Source organism: Mastigoproctus giganteus, chromosome 1 (assembly GCF_048544385.1).
Source record: "Mastigoproctus giganteus isolate SK-2022 chromosome 1, ASM4854438v1, whole genome shotgun sequence".
In the NCBI taxonomy this organism is placed as follows: Eukaryota; Metazoa; Arthropoda; class Arachnida; order Uropygi; family Thelyphonidae; genus Mastigoproctus; species Mastigoproctus giganteus.
Genome location: NC_143575.1, coordinates 96,934,043 through 96,957,344, shown reverse-complemented (window position 1 = coordinate 96,957,344; position 23,302 = coordinate 96,934,043). Strand labels below are relative to the sequence as shown.

At 37.1% G+C, this 23,302-nt stretch overlaps 1 protein-coding gene across 1 annotated transcript in view; it reads left to right on the top strand.

The window, feature by feature from the left end:
* LOC150091027 (sugar transporter SWEET1-like) overlaps window positions 1–23,302 on the top strand; it is an 83,630-nt gene that overhangs the window by 51,760 nt on the left and 8,568 nt on the right. Inside the window, exons 6-7 of the mRNA XM_090380592.1 lie at window positions 11,580–11,660; window positions 17,018–17,063. Coding sequence (XP_090236718.1) covers window positions 11,580–11,660; window positions 17,018–17,020 — 84 coding nt within the window. The 3' untranslated portion in view covers window positions 17,021–17,063. The remainder of the gene's footprint in view (window positions 1–11,579; window positions 11,661–17,017; window positions 17,064–23,302) is intronic.

Here is a 23,302-nt window from a genome sequence, read left to right as displayed (position 1 = left end):
AAGAAGGTTTCAGAAGAATTGAAGCATTTGATGAATGCTCTGAGTATGATACCAATTTCATCGAGTGAATGTGAACGAGGATTTTCACAAATGAATCTGATCGCCAGCCCAACCAGCACTTTTGTTGATGGCAAAAACAGTTTCTTCACTACTGTTTCTTAAAATTGTACGCCCAACGCTGACCCACTTCGATCCAGCAAGATATGTCTATTCGTGGCTGTTGGAAGTGTCATTCAGCAACCGAACAAAAAGAGGAAGAAAATAAGTGGGCATAGGATAGGGATCGGCAACCTGCGGCTCTTTAATTTTATAACTCACATGAAGCACAATTTGACATGGAGTTAGAGGACTTAAATATCAAGGACGTGTGGAGTACAAGACTAAAATGCCTTATGAAATTGATGATTTGGAGAGGCAAAAGGCTGCCCTTGCAATTCTACATAAATGGACGGCAATAGATGACTTTGAAATGTAGACCAAATTGTGCTCGATGTGTGGAGTAGCTTACCGGACCCATATGTAAATTTGAAAATATTTGCGTTTGGACTTCTCTCAGTTTTTGGTTCGACTTATTTCTGCGAGCAAATATTTTTGAACATGAACTATATTAAAAATAAATCAAGAAACCATCGTCTGAACGATGTGAGCATGTTTAAAGCTCAGCATGTTTAATTACGACATACTTGCATGATGTTGAGAGACACTTGCTCAAGAAGTTCATCGGCAAAAGTCACATTGTTTTGTACCTAATTGGATATTTGTTACGTTTTTTTCAGTATTAATAAATAATATTTCAAAAAATATATATTTTTTTTAATAAACACCTTTCCACTCTATTCCACTTCTTAAAAAACTCTTGCCTCCCGCACTTCAGCTTGAGCTGAGGTGCAGCTATTCAGATTCTCTCTCTTTTTTTTTATTTTTTTATTAATTAGATCAAAAATGGCTCTTCACTCAAAAAAGTTTGCTGACCCCTGGCATAGGGTGTTGGATGAGAACTTAATAAAAAATTTGGAATATTCTACAAAAACTTTATTATGAAATTATTTTTACTTATTTTACTCACATTTTACTTATTTTTTTTATATACTCGAATAATAAATTTATGCTTTATAAACTGTATGTTAATATACTTAATTTGTTGTTATTATTCCAAAAACATTTGTGGGGGGGGGTTTAATAAATGAATGTGTTTTATATATATATATACTACTTATATTTTTTTGTCCCCTTTATTATTTATATATCCCCTTTATTATATTTCACCCCACAAGCGTATCTGACTTTACTTCTCAGAAAATTCTAAGTTCATAGGGGAGGAACTCTTATGCATGTTTAAATCCCATTGGTTAGGCTTGTGTCCAGTACAACAATTACACACACACAAATATATAATATAACATAGTTTATTTTCACATATATATATATACAACATACAAAATGAACAATTGGGAAATGTACAGTTAATGTTCAACCTTGATGGCTTAGTATTAGTTATATATTTTAGTATTAGTTATATGTTTAGGCCTAAATGGTTGTCAGATGAACTAATGAGGCATATGGCAGAGAAGAAAAATGCATGGGATACATACAAATTAACACGTGACACGGATGCCTATGATAGATACAAGTTGATCTGTAACCAAGTTACAAAGGAGGTTAGGCAGGCGAAGGCAGATTACGAGAGATCCTTGGCAAGGGATGCGAAGAAAAACAGCAAAGAGTTCTTTACTTATGTAAACTCTAGAAGGAAGGGGATGAATCAGATTGGTCCACTTGAGATCGATGGGTCAACTGTTGATGACCCTGCTCGGGTAGCTAACAAACTAAATGAATATTTTGCATCGACATTCACACATGAGGAGTTATTCAGCGAGGGGAATGCCAGAGGTGTATTCAACTCTAGCAGTAAGCTAGAGAATCTTGTAATAACTGAGAGCAAAGTGGAGGAGAAATTGTTGAAGATAAACACAAGAAAGGCACCTGGGGTGGATGGGATCTATCCAGTTATATTAAAGGAGGCAGCAAAGGAGGTAAGCAAACCCTTAGCCATAATTATGAGAGCTTCCTTGGACTCAGGGGAGGTACCCATTGACTGGAGATGTGCAAATGTGACCCCAATTCACAAAGGGGGATCAAAGGCTGACACAAGTAATTATAGACCTGTGAGTTTAACTTCTGTTCCCGGAAAATTAATGGAGGCACTGGTGAAAGAAGCACTGCAGGATCATCTAGACAAGACTTCAGTTATAGCTAGGACACAGCATGGTTTTGTTAAAGGGAAGTCTTGCCTGACCAATTTGATTGGATACTATGATGCAGTCACAAAAGAACTGGATGCAGGGAATAACTTTGATATTATATACTTGGATCTTAGAAAGGCTTTTGATACTGTTGCACATGGAAGACTGCTGCACAAATTGGAGCAGTGTGGCATTGGAGGCAAGTTGCTGCTATGGATAAAGGGGTGGTTGAGGGGGAGAAGACAGAGAGTGGTAATCAATGGACACTGCTCATCGTGGACTAATGTTATTAGTGGAGTCCCTCAGGGTTCAGTATTGGGGCCTTTATTGTTTTCTGTATTTATAAATGATATTGATGATGGTATATCAGGCTTAATGTCCAAGTTTGCAGACGATACAAAGGTTGGCAGGGTTGTCAAGGACACTACTGACACTATGCTGCTGCAACAGGATTTGGAAAGGTTGAGCAGATGGGCTTCGAGGTGGCAAATGAAGTTTAACATTGACAAATGTAAAGTACTACATATGGGAAACAGCAACCCCAGAGCAACGTATCAACTCTGTGGTACTACACTGACAGTGGTAGAGAATGAAAGGGACCTGGGGGTGGTGGTGCAGGCAGATATGAAGTTCTCTGAGCAGTGCAGACGAGCTGCAAGAGTAGCTCATGGTGTATTGTCAATGATATATAGAAATTTTTCTAGCAGGGATAAGGAGGTGATTATTCCCTTGTATAAGGCAATGGTCAGGCCACACCTAGAGTACTGTATACAGGCCTGGAGGCCTCATTTCAGGAAGGATGTAGAGCTGCTGGAACGAGTACAGAGAAGGGCAACTAGATTGGTGAATGGGACAAAGGGGTTCTCTTACGAAGAAAGGCTTAAGTTTTGCAAATTACAGTGTCTGGAAACTAGGCACCAGCGGGGTGATCTGATAGAGGTGTACAAAGCCTTGAATGGTTTGAGCATGCTCAATGCTGATGGGATTCTTCCTCTAGCTCAGAAAAATCACCTGAGAGGGCATAAATTCAAATTGAGGAAAGACAGATGTAGGATAGATGTGCGGAAATTTGCCTTTAGCCAGCGGGTGGTTGGTGGGTGGAACAGACTTCCATCCCTTGTCGTGGAAGTTGATAGCCTAAATAAGTTTAAGGCTCAGCTGGACAGGTATTTCGAACGAACAGAGGTGAAGTGGAAGTGGTTATTTTTATTTATTTATGTTACTTTTTTTTTTTTTTTTTTTTTTGGCTGATGCTGCATAAGCTTGCTTTCTTGCATCAAATGCCTCTACTAATGCTAATGCTAATGCTAATGCTATATTCAACTTCATATATCGAATATTCTCAATTAACGTTATCCAGTAATTTATAACACAAACGATATCAGTACAGTAATCTGTTATCGTTTCTACCTTGCACATTATCCATAATTTTCTTTACATGCTCCATATTTCTTACTTTGTATACAGGTTTAGGACCTTACTCTCCCTTTCAAAAAATGCTATTCATATCTACAATTTCCAGGAAACAACTTATTACAAATATTCCCTTTTTCTCTCCTTTATTATAACATGACATATGTTTGATTAGTAATAAAAGCCATTAATATCATTAACACTCTTATCTTTTTCTTCAGTTCCTTTCTCTAATTACAAAATTTATATCAGTCAAATTTCTATTATATTTCTAACCTATCCCTCCCACCTTGCGTATATAATTTTATATATGTACATATATCTCTAAGTATCATAAATCCTCCCTAATCATTTATTAGGGTCCTAAAGTCCTTTAAGGTAATGCGAATATTATGTTAGCCACTTACTTAATTTTTCTTTTGTCGGGCTTCGCTGTTTGAGATCCTTCCATTCTTAGCTGAAAACGTCGTCGTCGTACTTCAGGGCATTCATTCTGGGACTCCTGGCTAATTTCTCTAGTAAGGATCACAATTCTGGCATTTAGATGTCCTCACTGTATATCTGAACTGAACTGGCACTTTGTCGCACGGTCTTACTCCGTGGCTACGGGTACTGCTATCTTTCCTTCCTGAGGCCTTTTTTCACCCTATTCGGCTATCCTTTCCACAAGGAGAGAGTGCACCAAAGCTACTCTTCTTTACTCTATCTTTCACAAGCTTCTTATTAAACTAAGCATTATTTGGCAGTGCTTGTATCACACGGTCACTATCCATGACGGATGGACTCGTAAAGACGGCCACTGCTCTTGCCTTCTAATGCCGGACTGGCTTAATCTCCGTACTCTCCCTAACGCTCCGAAAACTCAGATATTGCTAACACATAATTTTTTTCGACGACGAAACCCTCAAATATTAACTGTTACTCACTTCTTTTATTTACACTAACAAAAATCTTAACAGCTGTGCCCGCTGACTACTTCCATTTCTTCAACCCACCAAAAAAACCCACACTCCCACATAGCTCACACAGGTCTCTCCTCCTCCTACCTTTTCACTCTGCTCTCTCTTCTCTTTTTTTTTTTTCTTCTCCATCCACAATTTTCTCCTGGAGTTTTCCACACCTCCCCACAGTGTTTTCTACCAATCTCCTCCTTCCTATATTCATTTTTCTCCTTTCATTTGTTGGAAAGCCTAGATCAGCCTGCCCCGTAGCACGTGACTCCCAATATCCCTCTCTTTTATTATTTTCAACTTGTTGACATCTGTTGTGTCTTTTGATGTCGGCCGAATATTCCAAAACAATTCTACCAGTCTCATGACAGCTTGTCTCTATAGCACTTCAGAAAAACCACAAATTGTGACACTAGAGACCATCGCGTCTATTTTTAGAGACTAGTGTGTGTTTTTCCGAATACATTTCCGGTGTGTGACCCCTCATAAACCTTAAGTTGTTTTTGTAGCGCCAAACCCCTGCTGGTTTGTCATAGTATTCTCAGTTTTAACGGATGTAAAGCTAATGGCACTGTTTTCGATCCTACTACTCTTTTAATTTTTATACCTCTTACCAGAATAATTCTTATTTCTGAAACTGCATATATTACCCATTTATCCTATTAATGGCAAGAATCAAAGAAAAACTGACTTTAAAGTTTAAAAAAATATTTTATTTTGTAAGATTTTCAGATCTACACGTTACTACTAAAGCAACAATATCAGAAAATGCTTTTTTTAGAGTACTGTACTTTTCATATCCTTTTAATTTTCAATTTTTCTTGATAGCAAAGAATGAGTACCGGCACCTATTTTTTTTACAAAAAAAACAGTGTACCATCATGCCTTGTAATCATCGCTCCTCTTGCTTTTGTCATATAAGAATCAATTCCACCTCTGTTTATGGCTATCGTTAAAGTATCTCCCAAACTAACAGTTTTTCAGTTAATGTGCCTTATACCATCAGAAAATATCCTTATACCTCTTCTATTTAAGTATCTTATCTTTATAAAAACAACTCCTTCTATGAGAAAAATTCTACTACATGACCTTTCCAGGGCTGAATTGATTGACAACACTCTCATCATAAATCTCTTCCTGTCATGTCTTGGCAAAATTGCAGACACTTTCAAATTTAAAATGTGCTGTTGTTATACCAACATGCAACTCTTCCCCAACAATAACACCAAATGTTTGCTCCTGGTAGACATACACTAGTCCTATTCCACCTACCCTTGTTGCATAAAATATTCACTTATTTATTTAGGTACTGTTGCTCACTTAGTGTAATGTAAGATGGACAAGATTTTCAGATCATTCTCATAGGCAATTACAGGTAGATTATTCCAAGAGGAGGAATTCACGAGGAAAAGAGTAAGGCAGAAAAGTATCTACTTATAAAATCCCTGATGAGATTGATTTAACATATGCCTTACTTTCTGATTGAAGGATTAGTTTTCTGGAAAAAAAGGTGAACTCAGAGATTGAGAGATAAAATTTGAATGGTTAGAACAAGTATTTAATAACACAGACAAAGCCTTGACTTTATTTGTGTATATTCCAAACTATGTCATTATGTGAGTTTTACTAAATAATGCATTTATATGATGGGGCATCAAGATGGTTGTAACCATAAATCAGTGTTTCTAAATTAAAGGGCTTTTTTAGACAATTTTTTTCCCTAAATGCCTCCCATGAAATTTTTAACAAGAAAATACTTTATACTTACTCTTTTTATTCAATAGGATCCCTGAGCCTCATGCTTCTTAACTAAAAGTTCAATGTTCATTATGATATTAGTAAATTTAATTCTAATGTCTCCTCTTGAATATATATCGATTCTGTTTCACTCCTTTGTTAATATTTTATTTACTGAACTAAAACCACTCTCAACCATATATAAGATGTTGGAAAAACAAAGAAGTACTTTGGCCATTTCAGACTGCATTGTTGGATAAAGAAGTTTAGTTGTTTTTGATTCCCACAACTCAGCCATTCCAGCTTTTTAGAATTTATATCTGCATTCTTTGTTACATTTTTATTCAGTGAGTTCTTAAATTTCTTCACTAGCAGACCCGGCATCGCATCCAATTGGATCTAACATTTATGGCTTCAGTTCAAAAGAAAATAAATCTGAAAATCTGTTTTTCATTTCACCTTTTAAAGAACACAAATGATCTGAATAATTCTTAAGATCATTCTCGGTGAGAGATTCATTGATTTCAGCTAACTCTTGCATACCATGAAATTGTTTTCTTGTTAAATTGCTTTCAAATATTTCCAGTTTTTCAGTGAAAGCTTTAATGCTCGTTTGCAGTCTATCACTGTAATTAATTTCCCTTTGAAGTGATACTTCATTAAGTTTTCGAAAAATCCAAGCCATATAGTATATGTTTTTTTTGTGTTTGCTGATCTCCTTTGCTAAATCTGTCTCCCCTTCGCGGTTGACTTGGCGCATTATGGCCTTAGCTGCCAATGCGCCATAAAAAATCAAATCAAGTCTCCCCTTTGCTTTCTAAAAAACTAATTATCATATCAAAAATTTTAACAAATCTTGTTAGACAGTTTCCTTTAGAAACCTCTTTTACATACAGAAGCCATCTGACTTCTGTATGTAAAAGAAGCCTCACATAGAGTATTTCATTATGAACACAAAATTTTCTGACGTCACATAGCATATCATATTTGCTATGTGACTTTATTTTATTGATGGTTTTAATAACTATACCGAGAGATTGATAAAGAACTGGACTAATATTTTTTACAACCAGATGATGTCGGTGCACAATGAGTGTATTGCAAGAACTTTGGGACATACTTCTGTCCCAAAAAGGTGGGCTATAAAACCTTTGTTTTCCAACAATGGAGGTAGCACCATCAGTAGCACATACCAAATTTTCCAGTGGTATTTGTTTTTCATCAACATGTTTTTACAGCAGCAAAAATGGCTGCCCCAGTTTTTATATATTTTACAATCATCCTTGAAATAATGAACATATGCCATTAGAAGGGCCTTATTGTCAGTAACTGTGGATTCATCAGCCTGATCAGAAAATTTTCTCGTTTTTAGTTTGTCAGTTAGCTGTTCTTCAGTGTTAACTGACATCTCATCGATTCATCTTCGAATTGAATCGTTGCTCAGTGGCAATGCTTTGAAAATACTGGAAGGATTTTGATGAATCACTGTTGAAATTGCAATCTCTAATGTGAGTTGTATAACAGTCTCAGCATCTGTATGAGCACTACCAGTTTTTGCAATGATTTCTGTAATATTATAAGATGCAATCATTCCATCATCATTTGTTTGTGTGTTCTTCTTAAATAAGGAAGTAACAGTATTACATTGCTCAAAATTCTATTTAAAATTTTTAAAATATTCAATATGTTTACCAACTTTATCAGGATGTTTACTTTTTAAGTAATCTAAAAGTCTTGAAGGTTTCATAGCCTCATTTAAAAAAGAACTTTTACACACATGACACATTGACTGTCTTGTCAATGGGCTTTCAATAAAACCATAAGCTAGATATACCTCCAGATACTGTTGATGCCTTTTCTTTTCATGACATGATTGATGATGGGTTGAATAACTACAAAGAATTAAATAATAAAATATAAACTATTTTTTATTTAACTCTCATAGCTCATGTCACTCACAAAACCTGTACGCAGTACTTTAGGTGTGGTCTGATCATTGCCTCAAACAAGGGAACAATCACTTCCTTATCCTTGCTAGAAAAATTTGTGTATATCATTGACAAGGCACCATGAGCTCTTGCAGCTTGTCTGCACTGCTCAGAAAACTTCATATCTGACTGGACAATTACCCACAAGTCCTTTTCACTCTCCACTACCTTGAGTGTAATACCACCCAATTGGTACGTTACTCTGGGGTTACTGCTACCCATATGCAGTACTTTACATTTGTCAATGTTAAACTTCAGTTGCCATCTCTCAACTTTTCTAGATCCTGTTGCAGTAGTGTACTATCATTAGTCATTAACAATCCTGTCAACCTTCATATCATCTGCAAACTTAGACATTAACCTGATATACCTTCATCAATATCATTGATAAATACAGAAAACAACAATGGGCCTAATGCCGAACCCTTGAGGACTCCACTAATAACATTAGTCTACGAAGAGCAGTATCCACTGATTACGATTCTGTTTTCTCCCACTCCATTGTATACTTTTATCCATTGTAGCAACTTGACTTAATGAAACCCCAGGAGGGGCTCACATCTGGTGAGTATGGGCTTGGCAAACCCAGGGTCCTGAGCTGGATATCACTATTCTTTTCTTTCTTGCTTTCTTTGTGATTTCCATCTACACATCTCTCTCTCTCTCTCTCGCTCTTTCTTTCTCTCAGGGTAATGTGGGAGTTTTTTTTTTTTTTGCTGGTGCAGCATAAGCCTCAGGCTTCCTTGCACCATATGGCTAATAATAATAATCATAATAGTAATAATGCCATACTGCTCCTATTTGTACAGTAGTCTTCCATGTGCAACAGTATCAAATGTACAACTTCCACAAGGAAACAAATCAATACTAATTGTCGCTTAGAAAGTAGAAACAATTGACTGAAACAAATCCTCATCCCATCCATGCCTCATATATTGACCACAGAAACAAAAGAATAAATAAATAAACCATGCCGCCACAAAGGTTGTAGCTGTTGGAAAGGCACAAATGCCAAGGACTGCGGGGACAATGCCTCTGAAAGCCCTTAGGCATTTGCTGCGGATGAAAAGCGAAGGTGGTCAAATTAAATCATGCCCGCTATCTTTCTTTTATCAAAATTTCTCATTCACTCCTAATATAATATACAGTACCTATATGTTAAAAATCGTTGTCTCAGGGGAAAGGAAAACCCAATGAGGGAAATTAAATATTAGGGAATAAGATGTTGTCGGGTAGGATTGAACTTTGGAGGGCCACAAACCATTGTAATACCCACGATTTTTTTGCCTCTCAAAAACCAATTTTTTCTCAAAAGGGGTTTGAGAACCTCTGCCATATATGTATAGGTAGAGTTCCTTGAAATGAAAAGCTTATTATCATCAACTCAGTTTTAAAATAATATGTAGAAGAATAACAGAAATTTATCTCAATATGATTTGTAGAATGCTTCCATATGACACTCTTCAGAATTTAAATGAATATAAAATTAAAATTACACCAAATGGATTCTCACACCCACAGCAACATCAGTGATTCGACGCACCTGAAATCGAAGGCTAAGTTCCCCCAACCTCTGATCCCAAAATACACCAAACCACAAACACGCAACCATGAGTGAAAGAAGACATTATGTCCAGAAGCGGAAAATGACTACAATAAATTTTTAAAAATTTTAGCGTTAATTTTGAAAAACGACTTTTCTTCCTGAAGCTTACGACAGTCATGAGAGGAAGAGAATTTAAATTCTGGAGAATAGGTAAAAAGTACGAGATGAAAATCTCTACCTCAAAAACAAAATCAATGAGATTACGTGGAAAAAAACATGAGTCAAAATTGTTATTGATGACAAAATAATAGAAAAAATATCTGACTTCACCTATTTGGGAAATTTAATATCAATGAAGGGAAAGACATCCACACTAAACTACAAAAATATAATAAAATGAATGGAATGATTAAACGCCACTTCGGAAAACAAATGACAACTGAAACAAAATTACAACTGCACAACATCACTTCAAAATCAGCCCTCTTCTACAGCTGTGAGACTTGGATCATAAATAAGAAAGATGCACACAAACTAGAAGCAGCACAAATGAGATTTTTAAGACCATTATTAGGCTTTACAAGACTAGCCACCAAAGAAATTTAGATATCCGTGAGAAATTAAAAGTAGATAACATAGTAAATGACATAAAACGGTATCAGAAAAAATGGATCAGCCACATAGAAAGAATAAACCCAGACCGGATCCCAAAATTAGCCTTTAACTACAAACCTATAGGCAAGAGAGATGTGGGTCAACCAAGATAATAATGGCAAAATCAAGATCACCTCCAAGAGCTACAATGGAACAGGTCTTAAAAGACCTAAGCCGGACCAAGTTCATGATGATGAGAAGAGAGTTTAAAATCTGTATGGAATACGGAAGTGTTCTATGGATCATACTGAGGTAAATTTCTTTTATTCTCCTACACATTGAAATACAACATAGAATGTACTGAGCATCATAGCTTTGTTTTATACTGACATGTATTTCTGATAGATTGCATATTTTTATTATAACAGAGGCATATGAAGCCTTATATATTAAGTAATTAAATATTTTAAATCCAAATTCAATTCTAATATTTTAAATGCTCATTCTCCAGCAGATATGTCAGGTGTTTGGTGATTTAGAGACTGAATTCAACCAATCTTCACCCTGTGTGAGGTCATGTAACCTTCCATATTATTTTTTAAAACTCTCTCTCTCTCTCTCTCTCTCTACAAGAATCAGTTCAAGGATGAACTATACAAAACCATTTTTCTTGTGGTTTCTAAATTTTTTTTTTTATTTGATTGTTTAGCATATTAGAGATGTACTTTCAGTTTAATTAAGCTCATTTTTTCATATTAAATGTGAAGTTTTACTTAATAAAAACTACATATCATGTGAATTTAGCTTCTTTATTAAACTTATTGTAAACATACCTTTGATTTGCTTACAATGGAAATGAAGAAAAAACAGCATTTTTTCTTTTATTGAACTAACTGGGTTTTTTTTTATTTAGTGGAAAAAAAAAATTCTTTGCTACTATTATGAAAAAAATTTTGGAGGTCATTATCTCTTGCCAGGAATGCAAAACCTTAAATTATCTTTTAATTCAAAAGGATAAGTCAAAACTTCAACATATTTCTGTTAAATACAATAAATTTTTAGACTACATTAGATTATAATAATAATTAAAAACAACTTATTTTTAAAGGTTCCTAATCTGATTGGTGCCATTTTATCAGGATTGCAGCTGTGCCTATTTGCTGTATATTCTGCTGAAAAACAAGCTGAGGTAAATGAAATTTTGTAGCTGCCTTACAAATTATAAATCAGAATTTCATGTTATGTCATGATAAATATAATCAGTTTGCCAGAATACAATACGTGGATTGATTTATTGACAACTTTTTTGCAAATATTGCAAAATGCTCTTTGTGACAAGAATGAAACATATCACAGCTGGCTGACATTAAAATAATATCACTGAAATTTTATTCTTGTCCTGAACAAGGCCATATTGCTCCGGGATATGCGGTGGTCATTCCCTGACCTTTCCGCATCCTCCGTATTTGGTGGTCACGGGCTCGAACCCCGGTCTAATCAAGAAGCTTGTGCTACGCACTGCTGCTCCTTCCCACCTGGCTACGGAGGCGGCGTCCTGAACAGTACAAGAGAACAATGATACCAATCCCTGATTTTAACCTGCAAAACCAGGAATTGGTATCATCATTCTGTTGTGTGCCACTCTCATCAATACAGGCAATTACTCAGATTTATGACAGGTTGCTTTCCTAGAAAAGGTCTTGTTAAGTCAAAACTGATTTTTCCATAGAAACAATGGTATAATACAAGATTACATTCCTCACCAAAAGTGTGATGTGCAACTCTGGAAATATGAATACAAATAGCATATTTCAACTCATATAATGTAAATATTAGTGCCTGTTATAATTACTTTGAAAATCTATTCCCACTAAGTATTTTCACTTTTCACTTTAGTTCAAATGTAATGTGGCGGAATTCTTAAAGGTCTCTTCAGTTAGCCAGTCTCAATTTCCAGGAATAGAATTTTCCCCTAGTAAGTTCAGTAGTTTGCTAACTTTTTTGTCATGAATTCCTCAGACTAAAGTGCATTTCCTTATAGGAGTTGGATGTCTGCTAGCTCCAAACTCCAAATAGTTAGCAAATTGCCAACTGAATTTTTAGAAGCTTTAAGTTAAATGTTATTTAACTTAAATATAATCGTGTTTGGAGAACCAATTCGTCACCCAGTTTGGGTGGGGGAGCGAAGCTTCCAGTACTTTGCAGTATCATTGAAGGTAAAAAAAAAATAGATATTTTTCAGATCAGTCTGCTGCCAATTTCAATGTGAGAATCTACCAGATGTTATTACGAAAGAAGAAAGAATTGATATAGAGTGGTAATAATTCCTCGTCACTGATTGTCAGGAATATTCAGATCTTTCTTTTCTGCTAGAATTTTGGAAATGGTTTTGACAGCCAAGTCTGAACAATGCTGCTGTTGCTAATGCTAAGGTTAATGATGCTACTGTTATTAATAAAACCTGGCATCATAATTTCTGAAGAGGTGCAAAGTCTGCTACAGTATTTTTCTTGAAGAAGTTGTAATTAGTTGATATCTAAAAGGTAATGAAGAAATCCATAGACAGAAAAATGTTAGATAAGCTAATTTTTATAAAACATACTTGTACTGGTAAACAATCCTGTGGTTGTATTTTAATATAAAATTTTGTACATGAAATTTAATTTCTAGTGCAGTGTGTACTTAAAAAAAAAAAAAAAAAAATCCTGCTTCCCCCCCCCCCCCCCAGCCAAAATCTGTTTTAAGAACTATTGCAAAAAACCTGTTTTTGTCTAGGCCAAAAATACCTATTCTCCACCTTTTCAAAAGTCAAATTTATTTGATGTATTTGATTTACACAATTGATCTACACTGTGCTGCCACTTATTAGGTACACCTACCTAGTAGCATGTTGAGCCTCCTTTAGCCTTCAAAACAGCCTGAATTCATCTAGGCATGTATTGAACAAGATGCTGAAAACGTTTTGCAGTAATGGAGTACCATACAGACATGTGTGTCATGCAGTTCCTTGAGATTCAATGGAGGTGTAGGCCTGCAGCGAACAGCCCTTTCCAGTTCATCCCAAAGATGTTCAATAGGATTGAGATCCGCAGACTGAGCGGGCCACTGCAGCAAAGAAAAGTCATCGTCATGGTCCTGGAACCATTCCATAGTGATTCGGCTTTGTGCACCGTCGCATTATCCTGCTGAAGTAACCAAGGACTGAGGATAAACTGACAACATGAACTGATGCACTTGGCCAGGTACAATGTGGCATCCAAATGTGAATCTATGGGTATCAATGGACCCAACGTGTGCCAAGAAAACATTCCCCACACCATAACACTGCCCCCACTGCCTTGCACAGTAGTTGTCAGACATGACGGGTCCATGGATTCATGTTGTTTTCGCCAAATTCTGAGCCTTCTATCACATGTTGCACCAGGAACTTCGACTTGTCAGACCAAGCAACTGTTTTCAATCCTTGATAGTCCAGTGCTGGTGTTGCTGTGCCCACAGGAGGTGTGCTCTCTTGTTCTTCATTGATAACAAAGGTATGCGTTGTGGCTGTCGGCTGTTGTAGCCCATTCACAACAAAGTGCGACTAGTGGTCTGTTGCGATATTTTATTCTGCACACCAAGGTTGTATTCTGACGTGATGTGCGACATTGTGTCCCTTCTGTTTGCTTGCACAATTCTAGCCATCCTCCTCTGACCTCTCTCATCAATAAGTGATTTTCTTCCACAGGAGTGCATTGAGATGTTTTCTGTTCGTTGTACCATTCTTGATACACCCTTGAAACTGTGGTGCGTGAAAATTTCAGAACTGCCGTTTCAGAGATGCTTTGTCCAGCACGTCTTGCACCTACTACCATGCCACGTTCGGTCTGTTAGATCACTCCTTTTCCCCATTCTTACTACGGTTTGTACACTTAACTACTAGAAAGGTTGTTTTGCTGCATTATATCCACAACTGTGGTCATGTGACTTGCAACGTTGTGTGATGAACCACTTGTGTGCACAGTACGGGTATACCTACTGTGCACAGTGTATGTGTAAATCAAAGTCTGTGTGGGCTATTAAAAAAAATTATCTTAAACCTTTTTTTTCAGTGTCAGGAAGAGAAAATGAAATTTGAATGGTTATCGTGAAGTAACGAAATTTCTTGTTTGATCATGATTTTTTTGGTGATGGTATGGCATTATTTTATATTCCAGGATAATGTATGCTGTTAGTGGCATTCGATAATGCTATTTCATTTTAGTTTCTAACCTGCAGTGTTTAAAAAAATGCAGAGGCATTAATTTCAGAGCAACCCTTGTGTGTGCCCAAGTGCGTGCACACACACATAGGCCAGCAAACAGTTCTCAATTCCTGGAGTTATGTGGACAGAGAATTGTGCTGACAAACACTCCTTTCAAGTTCACTCATAGAAGCTTAATGGAATTTAGATCAACGGATTTGGCTGGCCAAGATACTTGAATTTATCATGAGCTGAAAACGATTTTTTTACATATTTAACATGGTGGATGGTTGCACTGTCACCTTGAAGGTATCGTGTCCATAGAGGTAAACATGCAACATTGCTGTATTTATATGATCCACAATGATCAGATATGCTCTGCCATTCACAGTGCCCTTCAGTGAGATAAAGGGTTCAGGGGCAAATCAATAATACATGTTCCACACCATTTCATCTCCTCCAGCAGCCTGTACCATCAGTATATGAGGGTGATTCCAGTGCCTCATTTAGTTTACTCCATTTGTGCACTCTCTTCATAATTGGTTTTCAAAGCATAAATTGGGACTAATCAGATCACGACTTTCCTCTAATGTTCACCCTTTGTATTCTGGCAAGAATGCAGCAATATTTTCCAGTTAGTGTCTGAGTTCAGTGGCTTCCACGAAGGCCTCTTACTACCATAGATAATCCATTTCAGATGTTGAACACTTAGCTCGGTCATTATTTATTGATGATTAATGATATTTATGTATATATTTCAAGTTTGATGTCTATGTTTGCTCATGGTACAAAGGTGAGCAGACTGTTTAATGACATTAGTCAGCATATGCTACGTCAAGAGGGTCTAGATAAACTAAACAGATAGGCTGGAAATTGGCAACTGAGGTTGAATAGCGATAAGTGCAGGGTAAGCAATTTAAGTAGCAGTAAATCTTGGAATAATGTACTATATGGGTGGTAACAAAATCATGGTAGTAAAATAAAATAAGTACAAAAAAAATCCTGTCATATTAGGGCCACTCAAAAGCTGCCTTATCTGTCCATATGTGTTATGCCCATAAATTGCATGTGTCCTCTGGTCAATTTGCCTATTTTTTTGTACAGAAAATCCAAGTTTTTGGGGAGGGGGGGGGAGAAACCTATCCACACTTGAGGCTGACTAACTCAACCCTAGAATGAAAAAGGCCCATAAATATGGGGGGATGGTCCATGATTTCAAAGCCATACTCATGCAGTGCAGCTGTGGCAGACTTGTGAGCAGGTACATGTTCCTGGTGGAACACGACTCCTTTGCTGAGTTTTCCATGGCGTTTGTCTTTGATGTTTTCACGCAACTGCATTACAAGATCTGTGTAAAATTCCACTGTGACTGTTTGGCCTTTCTTAAGGTAATCACTAGCAACACTCCATCGGCAACACCTTGCTAGCTGAAGGAATCAACTTGGCTTTCTTTGGAGGGGTAGAATAGCTGTGGCACACTGTTTCGATTACTCCATTGTCTCTGTCTGAAAGTGATGGTCCTATGTTTCGTCCATGGGCACAAAGGAAATTTTCTGGATCTGCTTGAAAACAATGCAAATGCTCACTTGACAACTCTTGTGCATATTTTATCTGCTGTCAACAGTTTTGGGACCCGTTGTGCTGACACCTTTTTCATTATGTGGTACATTCAAATGTGATGCCAAAAAATTCTGGCACTGTACCGAACTGTCAACAACTTCTGCAATGATGGACGCTGCAGGTATATCACACATGAGACATGGCTTTCCCTCCCTTGTTTAAATTCTGTTGCCCACTTGGAATTGGAAGGGGCATCTCTCCCAACGTTTTTACCATATTCTCATGAATTGCCTTTGGTGTTAGCCCCTTTTATCTTAAATATTGGATGACTGCATGGTTACTGATTTTGTCCATATTCCCCCTCATTCACACAACTTTGACTTCAGGAGCTGTAATTATAAAAACATATTATTGAAATTTGGTGGGCTACTATTTAAAGTGTCATACATTAAGTACAAAATTTTTTAATACCGTATCATTAATGGCCAAGCAACAAATAAATTAACAACTTAAATAATCACAAATAATGATATTAATTATAAGTGTTGAAATTCTTACTTCCATCTATATATATTATTTTAGATCTGTGCTGGAAGTTTAGAAAAAAAATTATTAAAATAGTACAAAATTAATAAAGTTTTAAATCAAATTTAGAATATAACAGGAAAAATAACGAGTTTAGATTTTCCAGATGTTATGTTAATTTGATTTAGTTATCACAGCCAATAAACTGATTTTTTTTTTTTTTTGTTGCTTTCTTTCAGTAATTCATCACAAAATTGGAAAAGTCTTTGAAGCAAATTAATAATGGTAAGAGAAATATCATTCATTGTTTTTTTTTTTTGGACTGGATTGTTTTTTGAACAGATAATTAATAAGTTATCCACAGCAGGCCTTGAAATCCCTGATATTCTGGCTTATGTTAACCATTTATGGACTAATTCAGTGGAAAGGTTCGGTGAAACCCAAGTAGTTGCTCTTGACATCTCAAAGGCTTTTGATCATGTTTGGCACAAAGGTCTTATAAAAAAAGCTTCCATCTTATGGTTTGCCAACTGTTTTTAGTAATTGGTTATCCAGTTTTCTCTCTGATCACTCACTGAGGGTGATGGTAGATGGCTCTCTGTCTTCTAACTTCTCCACTAATACCGGTGTCCCCAAGGTTCAGTTCTTTCCCCCACTCTTTTCCTCTTGTATATTAATGACCTTCTTCCATTGACTGGAAATCCTATCCATAGTTTTGCCGATGATAGCACATTGCATTCCACTTTCCATTTTGAGAAACCTTGTCCTGCTCAATCAGCTTCAACTTCTCAAAAATCTGCTACCAATTCTTTAAATGCCAATCTTCAGGTAATTCTCCAGTGGGGCAAAGACAACTTAGTTGATTTCAACCCTTCTAAAATTCAGTCTTGTCTTATATCTCACCAAAAGGATTCTTCTGCTCCTATGCTTATCTTTAGTGACACTCCGATTTCTAGGCAAAATGATATATCTCTTTTGGGGATTACCCTGACTTCTAATCTCTCTTGGCACAAGCACATTACAAATATTGCTTCCTCTGCATCTAAAAAACTTGGTTTTCTCTTCTGCTCTCGGCGTTACTTTTCTTCCAAACGGCTGCTCACTCTGTATAAATCGCAAATCCGCCCTGCCATGGAATATTGTTCCCACATCTGGGGTGGTGCCCCCAAAACCTCTCTCAGGCTTCTAGATTCCATTCAGAATAGGGCAGTTAGGTTAATTAATGATTCATCTCTAACAGAGTCCCTTCACTCGCTTTCTCATAGACGCACTGTTTCTGCTGCATGCCTCTTCTACAGATACTTCCATGGGCACTGTTCTTCTGAATTGGCTTCTATAATTCCCGCTCTCTCTTTCAAAACAGTCCGAACATGTGCCGCCACCAGCCAACATCCATTTACTGTCCAACTTCAAACCCACAGAACCAACTTTTTATCTTCCTCATTTATTCATTCAACTGCCGTTTTCTGGAACAACCTTCCTTCATACGTATATCCTGCAAATTATATTCTACAGAAGTTCAAGTCCAATGTCAACAAATATCTTCTTTCGTCTTCTCAACCTCCAACCCAAGTATGGTCCCAAGTACTATAGGTTCTAATACCTCTCGTGTTTGGGGGTTAACATAAAAAAAAAAAAAAAAACCCTGACTATCAGGTTGCTGCATGTTCCAATAGAAGCAATGCAAGACTCACTTTCGTCTGAAGCTATTGCTAATCTATTAGTCTGTGCATCCCCCCCCCCAAGCTCACAGCTTTCCGATCTACCTAAAACTGCCTCGATAGAATCAGCAATTATTCTCGCACCCTTTCTATTTAAGTCTACCCCATCCCTGTAGAAGCAGTCTCTTCTGTTAACAAACACAGACTGCGCTGAGAAAAACTGTACCCCACGAGCCTTGCAAAATCTCTCCAGGCCCAAATTGCATGCCAAGGCTCTCACTAAGTACTCCCTCCTATTTGTGTCTGGGCGGAGTTGCAGATACTTTCAAATTTTTCCCTAATTTTCGTTTTTTTTCCCCTCAACATTGCTCTGTACTTGTTGATTAAGTCATCATCAAATTACATCATCACTTGTTGACATCATCAAATTTGCTTCTGGCAGATATACACTGGTCCTATTCCACCTATTCTTTCTGTACAATATATTTCCAGTTTCCCTGACAATAGCTACCTCCTGTGGGACCAGTGGATTCCACCTTGGAGGTTGCCTTTTTGCACAAGTGCAAGCTATGGCATTGAGGTGAGCATTTGAGAGCTTGATGTGCCCATCAATTCTCATAAAACACCCATCAGAATGCTCAACTGGTGCCTAATATCCTCACTCTTTACAGCTACAAAATTATAATTGAGTCCAGATGGACCCACACATGCAAAGACATTCCTTTTGGCAGCATCATGCCTTATCCCAGACAGATCAGCAAGCATCAAACAAGCAGTACATCTCATGTACTGCTTGTTTGATTTAGAGGATTACTGCTTCCCCTCAGTTCTTGCCCAAGATGCAGCAATTCTGCTACTTTGAGCCATTTGCTTTGCTGTTTTGGTTATGATTTACATTCAAGTTTAATTTAAATGAGAATACTACAATAAAGTAATACATACTTAACTGAAATAATAACACTGTACACCAGTTATGCAGTAAAAATATGTATTACTGCTATCAAGTTTACATTATTTAATATATATATTATGCTATTGAGTTTACACTATACTGTTATGCTTGTAAAGTTGTAAGTTAATTGTTGTCATATTAGTAGATTATTTCATTTAACTGAAATTTAAATCTTTGCACGTCCTTAAGACTGATTTATAATCTCCTTACACTGTTAACAGTTTAGGATTGTTATGTTGTCAAAACTTGGAAAAAAATTATTTTTCACATTTCGTACATTGATCTGCTAAGATTTATTTTAAATCAAATATTAGTTGTCTGATGGCACCGGGGTTTCCCCCATCTCCACAATACATTTGGTACATTGTAATATAATTTTTTGAACAAAGATACTGATAGCTTAATTATACTCTCACTTTCACATTTGCCATGTATAGATATTTTAATAATTTTTAGTTTTGGATAATGGCTTGATTTCTTTTATTGAAGTAGAAAAAAGTCGCTGTTGATTGGACCTACTCTTAAATTGAACCTTATTCAAAGGTATCGAAGATGCATTTATTGGAATAACATAAATCACATTACATGGCATTAAGACAGTGATGTAATTTTAGGATATGTTAACTTAATTTTACTGATTAAAACAATAAATCGGTTAAACCAGTTGCACTCTTTTAGTTTAGTACAACTTAAAAATTATTCCTAGTTTCCATAAGAGGAATGTAAACTACTATTCATTAGTTCTGCATATTAGTACTATTATAGTACAAGCTGGTTACAACAGGGACTTAGTTGTAAGGGTTTGGTTTGTTTTGTTTGTTGTTTGGTTTTTAGGAGCATTAGCAACTAAGGCCATATTGCTCTGGTGATATGCGGTGGTCATTCCCTGACCTTTCCGCATCCTCCGTATTTGGTGGTCACGGGCTCAAACCCCGGTCTAATCAAGAAGCGTGTCCTACGCACTGCTGCTCCTGCCCACCTGGCTACGGAGGTGCCATAGTTGTAAGGGAGATAGAACATACTCTGTAAGAAAGACAGATAGCATATAATCAGAAATAACCAATTACTAAAAACAGTTCGCAAACCATAAGATGGAAGCTTGTTTAGAAGACCTTTATGCCAAACACGATTGAAAGCCTTTGAGATGTCAAGAGCAACTACGTGTGTTTCACCGAACCTTTCCAGTGAATTAGTCCATAGAATATCACCAGTGGATCGACACTGACGGAATCCATACTGGCGACCATTGATCAGACGGAAGGTTTCTAGGAGTTGGCGGTTAATTGATTTCTCCATTACTTTAGAAAGAGTAGAAGTAATTGCAAATGAGACGATAATTGGATAGGAGGGATTTGTCACCCTTTTTAGGAACTGGCTGGATATGAGCAAATTTCCAAGCAGAAGGAAAAACACCTTTGGAATAAGAAAGTGAAAAAAGGCGGCAAAGAATAGGAATAAGTTCAGGAGGACAGGTTTTGAGAACAAGTGGAGAAATACCATTGGGACTTGGAGCTTGCTTAGCATCAAGATTTGTCAAAATCCTTCTGTTATCATTTTGACGGAAGACCACAGGAGGCATTGAATGGAGTGTGTTGGGAATGGTGGGAGGTGATTTACCAAGATCATTAATACATGAGTTGAAAAGAAAAATGGTTGAAAGAAAAATTTAAAGTTGAAAGAAAAATGGGATGCTAGCAGGTCAGCTTTATCCTTCGCTGAAGCAACAACAGAACCATTGGTTTGGACAGAGGTGGACAAAAGTCGCGGCCAATAGCTTTGGCAAGAGACCAGAATGCTCGGCTATCATTAGGGCAAGAAGCAAGTTTTCTACTCTTAGCCTGTTCAAACTTTAGTTTGGACTGATTAATAACTGCTTTACAATTGTTGCGAGCTTTGGTGTAGGCAGAAAATGAAAATGAAGAATTAGAAACAAACCAATTACGATATGCAACGTTTTTCTCTTGAACAGCCTTAGTACATTTATTGGAAGACCAAGGTTTAGATAAAGGACAAGATTTTAAAGTGGAGTGTGGGATAAAGGATTCCATTCCTGCAAGAATAATTTCACTGACACGATCTGAGCAAACGTTGACATCAGAAGTTTTGAAACAGTAATCCGATCAAGGAAAAGAGGAAAAGAAATCTTGTAGGTCGTCCCATTTTGCATTCTTGTAATGCCAAACAACACAAGGTTGGGAATAGCCATGAGATAAAGGCTCCATTGGAGAAGAGACAATCACCAAGTTGTGATCTGAAGTGCCCAAAGGATCTCTCACTTCGACCATGTACTTAGAAGGGTTGTTGGTGAGAAAAAGATCAAGCTTGTTGGCTGTATGATTAGGATTGTCTGGTATTCTTGAAGGTAAATGAACAATCTCTGCAAGGTCATTAGTAATTGCAAAAGCCTCAGCATCTCGACCAGCTGGATCGGTGTGACTAGAAAATGGAAGCCTGCTGGAATTGTGAACATTAAAATCACCAAGGAAAATTACTTCACTGTTAGGAAAGTAGGAGTGGAGAAAGTCAAATTGCAAAGAGACGAAGTTAAAGAGCTACTAGTGATTAGTGAAGTTGGAAGAACGGTAGAGACAACAGATGAATTTGACACAATCAGGTAGAGAGATTTTAAGCCAGAGAAGATCAAAGAGAGGAAATTCCAAACTGCCAAGTCTCTGACAGGGAATATCAGAATGGACATATGCACAAGTACCACCTTTGAGGCAAAAGGCATCATACAACAAATAATTTGGACATCTGAGATGAGCAGTAGTGGAAATGGATATCGTTGAGATTGGAATTGGGACCACATATATTTGTGAAATGAATTGGGAAGTGTTTTGGAGGTTTAGATCTTTTCGCAGATAAGATTGCTCTATTAGGTTGACAATTCATGGTGTATTCAATAGTAAGAAAAAAGTGGGTGGAACATGCTGTATGAAGTAACGAAATTTTTGGATATGGCATACACATGATAAGAATATACCCTAGATCCTTGACATAATGTGGTCTCAACAATGCTTCCTGCATACACACTACTCTGACTCCCTTCAGTCACTGTCTGGCAGAGTAGAGGTAGCAAGATTATACACTGGCTGATCCGGAAGCCTCCTAGAGTTACCAATAGGTTCAGTCCGGTGTACTAACTAGCGGCCGGCCTGCAAACACCGTTTTAGAACTGTATCCTCGAAATGTAAGGAATATTGAATTTCTCCACGATGTTCATCATAACCTCAAAAGTCATCAGTTATACTTCATGATGGAAGAGATAGGGAAGGGTTGACTGGAACTTAGCTCTAGAGACTAAATGTGGTTTCCACCACTTCAAGCCTCCAATAAGCAAAGTGGTGGTATTGCACCGGTTGATGAGTCATCTACCGTCTAGTATTGTCTGGTAACATAGAGGGGCGGCATTCCTCCATGTGGTGTGGATGCCACACCTCAACCCCTGCTTACATTGGTTCACACCTGGGTGGTCACCCACCATATACTTGTGCATGGAGGTTATACCCAGGATTACTAACAGTCCCACCATCGTGAAGGTCCAAGCAGAGGATTTGGCTGTCACAGACCGTTCGGTCTACACCGAAATTGGGTCCACTTGTCTTGAGTGTCACCCGAATATCTGTTCCATCAGCATTTTAGACTCCCAGGTAGCAAGTACAGATTGTCTGGTATATCTGAGAGAATGTCTGTGACAACCTCTAGGTACTCCATTCCTCTATGTTTTCAGCATCTTGTTCAATCCATGCCTAGACAAATACAGGCTGTTTTGAAGGCTCAACACGCTACTAGGTAGGTGTACCTAATAAAGTGGCAGCACAGTGTAGCAATGTTGAATCTTACTTGTGATCTTCAAATGAAAGAGAGATTACTATAATGGAATGAGATATTTTTTGGGCAGAATAACTAGA